This window comes from Triticum dicoccoides, chromosome 1B (genome assembly GCF_002162155.2).
Source record: "Triticum dicoccoides isolate Atlit2015 ecotype Zavitan chromosome 1B, WEW_v2.0, whole genome shotgun sequence".
In the NCBI taxonomy this organism is placed as follows: domain Eukaryota; kingdom Viridiplantae; phylum Streptophyta; class Magnoliopsida; order Poales; family Poaceae; genus Triticum; species Triticum dicoccoides.
The window spans coordinates 93,353,212-93,363,253 of record NC_041381.1 but is presented as its reverse complement, the minus strand read 5'-3'; the positions used below and the strand labels follow the sequence as shown (position 1 = coordinate 93,363,253).

Sequence of the window (10,042 nt, the reverse complement as noted above, 5' to 3'; positions counted from 1 at the left end):
TACAATTCTGGTTTTTTAGGCAAAATTACGATTTTGCTGTTAATAAATATAGGATTAGCAAGATCTAGTCAAGTTCATCTCAGGACATTAGTATAAGGTGTTTGTCTATGGATCACCGAAGTCCATAGTGGAGGCCCCAATTGGTCAAATTGGTCACATCCATGGAACGGAGCAAATATTTATAAGTTGCAGTTTCTTGCATCTCCAAAAAAGATGTAGTTCCGTGTGAAATTTATTGTACAACATGTTTGCATACATGATATAGTACAACAAATTTCATCACGGCACCATAACTGGCACTGAACTAATAAGAATGCTTTGGACAACTGCAGAGTTCCACAAGTTGACAAGCAAAATACAAGATACCAGTATCGCAGCATATAGTACAAATGAAACATCCTATAAGTTTATGACACGACAAAAATCTGGATTGACAATGGAAACTACTTTCCTGTTTAGATTTTATGCACCTGATGCATAGTTACTTGTTAATGTTACAAATGGCCAACTCACATCCATGTTTTGAGACCCCTCCCCACCTACCAAAATGTACCAAGAATCGCAACAAACGCCATACCAAACTGAACAGAAATCAGAACCAGGAAGTTACAAACGATGATCAAAGTTAATGATGGCATTGCTTGCTCGCACACCCACAGATTAACAAGGAAAATGGCAGCCAAACATCAACAGTTCAGCTCCAAAATTCGAGCACAGCAATTGAATAAACTGGCATCCCCCCTAAAGCAACAATCAGAACACAATGAGAAAAAGGTAGACCACAGAAGTTTCCCCACTTTAGCTTTGAGACTGTTGAGGTTGTTGCCTTGTCAATATGCAGGAGGCCCTCACATCAACTTCCACATTCTTCCTGGCAAGCAAAAATGTTTGCACAACTGGACAACTGATAATATCAAATCAGACCTGCACAGTAAAACTCATAAGTAGTCTTTGGTGTTACTGAAACTGCTTCGAGCCTGCAATGACCTCCGCAGGCTAGCCAAAACCTTTACACTTCTTCAACTTCCCAACCAATTTCATCCATATCCAACCAACTAGGAGTGTGAGGCCTGTTAATGGGAAAGACAGTTCTAGAACAGTTCAGCAAAGGAAGTAGCTGTAAACATATCATGATTTGTTTTATTTTCTCATCAAATCATCATTCCATCATATCAACAGAGCCAAATTACCAGGTCACATACATCTTGAAAATAGATGAAAAATAAAAATAAACTTGTGGTACATCAGAACATACTCCGAATACATGACACTTTGACTTCATGAAAAATCTACTAATTTCAATGATATGACAGTAATTCTTTCTATATTGATGGTCAAACCTGAAAAGTTTTGACTGCCACAAATTCTAGAACTATAACTAATATGAATGGCCAGAGTAATTGTTTGATTGGACGAAACTCACCAATCGTACTGGCTACTATAGTTTATACAAGCTTTAACTTGATAAACATCGAAGGCGGCAAAGACGCGGGAAGCAAAAATGCTCTGAAAAAACCATTGCATCTGCACCGATGACCAGCTTATACGAGAGATAAAACGGAACCATGTGTTGGCTCAAGGGGGTGGAGGGTTATGAAATATGAGGACATGCCGCTGGCACCAGATTCAAAATTCTCTGCATGACGGGGGAAAATTGCATATACTTGACAGCAGTTTTTGCTTAAACCACTCAAGCACAATTCAGTTTTTACTGCTGATCAACCCACACTGGCCATATTAAATTTCAGATACGGAACTCAAGAAATTGCCAACATTTATCTCTTGCACAGTAGAGATGGACAACACTAAACATTTTGAATAATGAAAACAGATTATTTCCTTAATAGGTTGGGAATTGAAAACATGATTTCTTTTAGGAACTGGAAAATGGAGATGTGTGTCACTATGAAAGGCAGGTCTAAGAGGGAATAATGCAATCACCTATTCTTGGAAGTAGTCTGGTGAAATAACGATTGAAGTGCAAAAATTAAGATGTTACAAATTTTCTAAACCCATGGAATCAAAATTCTGAGATCTTAACAATGCTCTGTGGTTTCCATAATTCACTAGCCATCTGTATCGAATCTGTAAGTTCATCCAGAAAGCACTAGTAGCACTCACATGATTCAAAATGGAGCTTCAAGTGACTCGTCCCACACATCACCACTTCCATTTGAAGCATCTTCACCATCCTCTTCCATCGACAGCCTGATATATTCCCTATGGGCGAACCGATCCCACTCAGTTAGACTTGGATTTTCACGCTCCTGCAATTAAAAACCATACAACCTTTTAACTAAATAAATGCAGTGGATTCAAACACTTCATTGCAAAACAGTGATTACCTGGCGAATGAGGAATGGATCACGAGTTTCAAATGCCATAAATTTGTTGAGATTAAATAAGATATTGAATATATTTCCCGAGAGTTTACACTTTTTCAAGTCCCTCAATGTAAAATATGTCTCATTCTGCACAAAGGAAAAGCTTTATGAAATGCAGTTAAGGGCATGACTGAATGCATGAATTTTGTAGAGAACAATGCAATTCCTCCTCATTGCCTTTGGATTCCACTGTTCCAAACAGGGGGTAAATGAATCACAGTTATATCCAGGATGATGATACCTCTGGTCCAATCATATCAATCATTTGGCATAGTATGTCCTCAAAAAGCACAGGTTCCTGTGCCATGCACTCCATACGATGCAACTGCTCCTCATAGAAAAACTGCATTTCATTGGTAGTTAAAATACCATTGCCATCAAGATCAATGCACTTAAACCTGTAAAGAGTGAGGCGTTTCAATAGATGAAGGAACATATTTTACCACAAACTGCATATAATATGAGTTGCAGACATGATAACATATAGGTGTCCCATACCCATAACTTCATGTTGGAAATTTGTAGAAAAGTCACATACTAAAAAAACATTTCCATTAAAACCCAATTGTTGGGGCTTTGTTCACTCGTTTGCCGTCAATGCCTCGAGACCAAATAGAACAGCATGGGGACTAGACATTTAAGCATACATTTGAAGGATGGAATTGCTCTCAAGCAACCCTCAGATAATAAAACAGTTGCAGGCAAAACAGAAGACATATCAAACCGGGAGAACACAATTACCAGTACTCAAGGCTGGGCTCAGATGATTTATCTTCCTCTGACAAGATGAAGTAAACAAAATCCTCATAACCCATCTTTCCTTCGGTCATGCTTGTGAATTTTCTTGGGACCTTAGTTGGAAAAAAAAACAATGGAAGTGCACAGTAAGCAACATTAATGCAATCTAACATCTCAGCTCTCAATATAAACTAGTAATAGAACTAGTAATGGACTAACCTGTGAAAAGACTCTATCGACTATTCTATAGGTCAACGAATGATTTCCATATCTGATAAGGTTCTCTTTGTCAATCAAGAAATCATGATCTGTGTCCAGCTCCCAAAATTTGCAGTAGATTACATAAAAATGCTCATATGAGAAATATCTGCATCAGATACGACAAAGTCAGAAAATTATACGAAAACCATGTAAAATATGCTTTATTTGCAGCATATAGTAGGATCAACTGAAACCATGAAATTCCTGTTGGCCATCACAACCACATAACGAAGGAGCTCTTGAAAGAACAGAATTCATAAGGAGCTAAAGCATAGTGTAATGGAAAACATATTCTACCGAGAAATCTTGGGAAATATACATGCACACGCGACATCAAAGGAATTTGTACAATTCCATCCATGAATTACCTCAGTATTTTGTTGATATCCTCTTCCTCATCCAATTGCTGCATTGCAGCTACTAAATTCCCACGTTTTAGCTCTCTAAGGGTAAGATGACCATTTCCAGATCTATTTATGGAGTAGAAGATTCTGTATATCACAGTCTCAGCTGAAAAACACATTAAAACATAATAAGCAGATGAATGAGATGCAGCAAATCACCAGCATTAGTTCGGAATATCCATTCATCACAAAATCAAAAAGTATGTTATTACTGGAGAGAAAAAATATGCTCTACAAACAACAGCTTGTCCTTGCATACAACATTCATGACTAAAAACTATCATTTTCCTATGTTACTGAACACGAGAAAATAACAGATTGTTTTTAAGGAAGAAATATGAGTTCTTAAGATAGACAGAAAGACAGCCCATATTTTAGATGTTAATACAAGAGTTCCGTACCAACAGGTCTACTGTAGAACAGACTAAAAGACTTCAACATTTATAGCAGAGGATGATGAGCCACTTACGAGTTCTTAAGATAGACAGAAAGACCATGTTTTAGATGTTGATACGGAGAGTTCCCAATGCCGACAGGTTTATTGTAGAACACACTAGAATTCCTATAATCATACCTTCAGATAGCAAAACCATTCAGGTTTAACTTTCTAATACCAAAGTGCAGGGGTGTCAATCTACGATCGGTTCCAGGACTTCCTTACTACCATCTCAGGCTCAACTCAATTCTCGTCAGCTCTACGCAAACAGAACTATGAAGGAAACGATGCCTTATTTTATTTCAGTGTTAGCCCCGCTAAAAAATTATATTCCATCTCTTTGGCATACGCGGCTAAAAGGGGTATCTGTCTCAAAAGATGCGAGGACATAACCAAAAAGGCTACATTGAAAAAACATAACAAGAATTCACAAATGAAATCACTTTGCCAGGAATCATTTCTTTTTCATCATATAAGCTACTATCATCATTGGCATTTGAAAGAACAGATGACTCAAAATGCACATCTAATGCACAAATATACAAAGAATACTGGTGATAGAGCTAACTACTATGCAACTTGAACAACACATAACAGCAATTACCATATCTGTCCTGAAACTCGGGAGTGCCTTGTAAAAACTCTAAACCTGGGTGAGTTGCCAGGAGTTCTTTTAGAACAGGCTTAAAATCCTCCTGCGCAAATTATGGAGAATTAGTATTCCCTTCAAGAAAACAAACAGTAATATAGAATAATCATCTTGTCCAGTTGGAGTCATATATACATGCCTACCAAGACCAAAAGAGGAAAGAAATGCTGACCTGAGTGAGATAACTGTAACCTGGCTTTCTTAGTATTTCAAATATCTGGGTAGCTGTGTCCATTGTGATCTTATTGTCATTAAACCAGTAATCGATAAACGCATCTCTGAGTTTAAAAAAGAGAGTAACATGTCAAAACCGAAATATAAAATACCGGTGTTAAGTAAGAACTGGAATTGACATCAAAACTGTGCAGCCAAAAAGTAACTACCAACTGAGACATGGCATTCCTGAACAATTGTTAAATATTACATGAGACCATGGAACACCACAGATGTGCTAGATTAAATGTTACTCCCTCTGTCCCATAATATAAGAGTGTTTATAACACTAGCATAGTGTCAAAAACGTTCCTATATTATGGGACGGAGGGAGTACTATCATAAGGCAATGTGATAAATGAAACCTGACATCCTAGTCCCGAAAAGATAAGCTTCTGTAAGTTCAAATTTACAAACATAAGCAAGAAAACAATCCAGAAGCATGCACACTGGTTGAAGAAGAAAACAGTGCCAAACTATTATTATAGCAAGGATAACGCATTGGTGGATAACCGTATATGACGCAGGGTTACAAAAACAAGATGAGCAGTTTCTGCTTGCTTCTGGTTTGCCTAATTATAATGGACAAGGTACTGTGCTTGTTCAACCTTGCACAGACAGTAGTGTGTATTATTATCTCTTTAAAGAAGCAGGAATAATAACTGGAGGGATTTACCCTCCCACCACCCAGGAAAAGTGGAAACCACCAGGAACACACAGATTTCCAACACCGGTTGTGCAATCAACTGCTAATTTTACTATGGAGCCTGAATATCTCAAAGATTTCTCAGCACTTGAAACAGGTTAATGTTCCATAATGAACTCTGTGTTCTACTAAATTTTGGCTACAGTTAGGAAGTCCATGTGGTAGCTGCATGAAGTATTTCTCAGTGCCCTCAAAATATGATGGAACAACTAAGATTCACTATATCTTATACACTAACACTAGTGTAGCCATATCGAGGTATTGAATAAACAGCACACCTTGTTACAGTTCCAGAGCAAGTGGCGTCAATCTTCTTGAAAAGAACACCAGAGAGGTACGATGGCAACTTGCATATGTCTTTTATTACTGGTCTGAATTCTGATATGTGCAAATAAGACATTCAAAGTTAAGAATGCATTTCAATGTGGACAAAACAAAAGAAATCCTCAAATAAGGTCACCTTGAATCTGGAGTCCTTCCCCGGCAAAAAAAAGGTGATCTAGTCTAGACAAACACTGCTCCCTCAAATCTTTTGGTGGAGGGCGCCCATGTTTGAAGTAAAACTGCAAACACGATGAATACAGAACTAAGTCTAACAAGGAAGATGCTTAAATAGCTATAGTAGGAACAAATATTACATGAATAATAACAAGCACAGATGCCGTTCTCAAACCAAAAAAAAACAGATGGGAAGCACCTGGGGTATAACTTCTCTCACAGGTTCACTGACTAATTTTAGAGGAGATCCCAAGGATGATGGTCCAGCACTAGATCCTCGTCTCATAACACGGGGAGAGCCAGCAGTGCTCCTGGGAGAAAGTGGGGGGGCACTACCAGCAGGGAACATTGACGGCAAAGAACTACTTGAAGTGGCATTTGTGCTAGCAGAGCTCCCAGCAACATTCAGTGTGGCACCGGCTTTTGCATCTTCAATCAAAGATTTCACCTAGTAGCGAAGAAACCAAATATTATAAGAAATGATACATCCAACAGAAGTATGTTATAGAAACAAATTTATTGCTTTTTTACACAACAATGTACAATGCTTCTAATTTACAAAAACAGTAGCATCCCACTCCACAGAATCAACTATAGAAAGGCTTATATGACGAAGAAAGCAAAGTGCATAAAACATCAAGTTGTTACTTCAACAGATATCTAAGAATATCAAAATCAGAAGAGCAGTCAAACAGCACTATTAAAGTGCTTTACAATGATACATATATACAGAACCTGAGCAGTAAGCATAGATAAATACAGAGAGGTTAAACCTTGAAACATCTGCTATATTACTATATATATATTGAGCAATGCCTGAAATACAAGATGTAAGAAGCCAGTCCATATAGTAGATCTATATTATCCTGACTCCAGTCAAATAATCACACGTGAAAAATCAAACATATCCCAATACATATATATAGCACTACATAGTTATAACGGCAGCCTAGGGAGCAAAGAATCCAGTCAAATAATCACACATGGAAAATCAAACATATCCCAATACATGTATAGCACTACACAGTTATCACGACAGCTTAGGGAGCAAGGAACCCCGCGTCGGTGACACTAGACAATATCTTAGCTTAGCCTAATCATCGCATATAGAACATACTCCCTCCGTTCCGAATTACTTGTCGCACGTATGGATGTATCTAGATGTATTTTAGTTATAGATACATCCATTTCAGCGACAAGTAATTTGGGACGGAGGGAGTATATAACAAGGCAAAAATGGAGAATACATGTCCCACTAGCCACTTGGTCCAAAACATCGCCTGAAGACAACAGAACATCAAAGCATCCACTCCCTACTCCCATGCTCAATTACCAACAGGCAGACACCTTCTCTAGCAGAAGCAATGGGCACCAAAGCAGCAAGGCAGAGGGCATCCGGCTAACAAGTGAGATGCACAACAAGCAAGCAGAGAAAATCAGCGAGATGAAAAAGCTAAGAAAGCCCAGTGTGATAGGTGTGTTTGCAAAGCGATAGCGCTGAGCAGGGAGGTGACAATGCACGGTGGTTGCGAACTACAAAAGGCCGACAGCAAGGGGAAGTGGAGTCCCTCTGTCTCCTGGACTGCTGCCAGCCGAGGCAAGCAGGCATGTCATCTGCTGACCTATTTGATAACATCATGTCTCCCGCAGAAGAAGGTAACATGTCATTGACTACTACGATATGTCCACCCATAACACTATGTAACATTCAAGACAACATTCAACATAACAAAGCAGACAAAACAACGAAATGTTAGCATCATTTGGGAGAGACTAGAGTGGTAAATCCTTGAGACCGTGACAACACTACAGGTAACACCATATATGATATTGTCAACATGACTTCTTTTTTCTCTAAGGTTTCATGCGTTTACTACGCAATATTGGATACACAAGTTTGGCCTGCAAAGTAGGTATCCTGTCAACAAAAGCTATATAGTTTATGTTGCATTTTATCTACTGTTCTGCACAGGTATGCATCAAATTAGCAGCCAAAAAGAGCTCAACAAAATATGCACACGGAGCAACAATTCGACCTTCTCACATGAAGCCATTGACTATCACCTATCACCAGAGCAATACTCAAACAGATTGCAACCAGGAAATAGCAACTTCAAATTCCATGAGTGCACTAAGGAGAACAGTTAGCACCTTTTACTATCAAGAACACTGATGCATACCTGTATCATTGCATACAAATCTCAAAAGTCCAAGTAAATGGCAGAAGAGCCCCTCCATTAAAAATTTACATAGTAATTGCATGGCAGAAGGGGAGCCTTGGCGCAGTGGTAAAGCTGCTGCCTTGTGACCATGAGGTCACGGGTTCAAGTCCTGGAAACAGCCTCTTACAGAAATGTAGGGAAAGGCTGCGTACTATAGACCCAAAGTGGTCGGACCCTTCCCTGACCCTGCGCAAGCGGGAGCTACATGCACCGGGTTGCCCTTTAAGAAGGGGAGCCTTGGCGCAGTGGTAAAGCTGCTGCCTTGTGACCATGAGGTCATGGGTTCAAGTCCTGGAAACAGCCTCTTAGGGAAAGGCTGCGTACTATAGACCCAAAGTGGTCGGACCCTTCCCTGGACCCTGCGCAAGCGGGAGCTACATGCACCAGGTTGCCCTTTTTTTTTAATTGCTTGGCAAAAGGAATACCATCATCCAAACAAAACAATCTAAAGTAACCCAAAGAGACAAAAGCAGACAATTCAAGCCAGATCTCTAGCACAGTGTACCACTGCGAAAATGTCCTCAGAAGAGTGAACTATCATTTTAAGTAAGCATGGGTTCAAAGTATAACACAAATTGCTGTAGCATAAAACAGATCTTTGATAGCACTAGATCTCGGTACAGCGTCGGAGTCCACATCTCCTGAAATCCATCATTCCTCTAATCACATGCAACGTTGACTATCATACCAACATTTCTTTATCTTCAATATAATGATAAAGCTGATGCATACGGTGAGGGCTCATCTCAAAAACCACAAGTAAGCACATCAGTTCAAAAAACCAAATTAGTACAGATGGTACATATTCATTCACGGCAACTGAGGAGCAGAAAGTAAGCACCCGAAGAAACAGGCCAAGTACACATTTCCGCAAAAATTACTACAATCACAAACTCCCGCAGGACCTTAGCCTTTGATGTACCACACCCCGTCGCTTTGTATCCTCGGCTTAAGCTAGCAATCCTGATACGAACATAACAATCTAAACTCATAGAGGCACTACAGCACAAGGCGCCACCAAGGCAGAGCATTCTAACAACATTTTTCCAAGAGTTCCAACAGGAGATCACGCTAGCCACGCAAAATCAACGGACGAACCGCGCCAATATAGGAGCAAATCCAAAGGAGCACGCGAGGGCAAGAGGACGGGTGAGAGGTTACCAGCTTGGACGACTCAGGCAGCACGAGCCACTGCAAGTAGAGTGCCTCGGCTATGCTTGAGTTCTCCCGGAGCGCGCCCGGCGCGAGCTCTGGCAGCTGCAGCAGCTCCGGGTCAAGCGCCGACGCATCCCTCCTCGCCGCTTCCACCTCCATGCCGTCAAGACCCTGGTGCCCTTCTCATGCACCAAGCAAGGCCCCAAACCCTAGATCTGTCCCCCGCGAGCGCGTCCAGAGGCTGGAGGACGCGGTGGTGTGGCGTGAGGTGAGTGACGAATCGGAACTCGGCGGGGTCGGCGGCGGACGACTAAGGAGGATCGGGGGTCGCCGGCGTCGAGATCTGAGGCGAGAGCCGGGGACGGGTGGGGGCGAA

At 40.5% G+C, this 10,042-nt stretch overlaps 1 protein-coding gene across 1 annotated transcript; it reads right to left on the bottom strand.

The window, feature by feature from the left end:
* Window positions 1–426: 426 nt before the first annotated feature.
* LOC119321308 (probable serine/threonine protein phosphatase 2A regulatory subunit B''delta) lies at window positions 427–10,036 on the bottom strand. Its single transcript, XM_037595048.1, has 13 exons — window positions 9,673–10,036; window positions 6,489–6,737; window positions 6,252–6,354; window positions 6,070–6,169; window positions 5,045–5,150; window positions 4,828–4,918; window positions 3,752–3,893; window positions 3,342–3,489; window positions 3,126–3,235; window positions 2,626–2,782; window positions 2,346–2,471; window positions 2,122–2,267; window positions 427–1,070 (listed from the first exon to the last, which is right to left on the bottom strand). The coding sequence occupies exons 1-12, from the start codon at window positions 9,823–9,825 to the stop codon at window positions 2,127–2,129; spliced, it is 1,626 nt and encodes a 541-aa protein (XP_037450945.1). The 5' UTR covers window positions 9,826–10,036; the 3' UTR covers window positions 427–1,070; window positions 2,122–2,126.
* Window positions 10,037–10,042: the final 6 nt, after the last annotated feature.

Coding starts and splice junctions, on each gene's coding strand:
- LOC119321308 (XM_037595048.1), bottom strand. CDS start 9,825: ATGGAGGTGGAAGCGGCGAGGAGGGATGCGTCGGCGCTTGACCCGGAG. Junction 5,151..6,069: donor TGCTCTGGAACTGTAACAAG/GTGTGCTGTTTA, acceptor TTTTAAACTCAG/AGATGCGTTTATCGATTACT. Junction 4,919..5,044: donor GTTACAGTTATCTCACTCAG/GTCAGCATTTCT, acceptor TAATTTGCGCAG/GAGGATTTTAAGCCTGTTCT.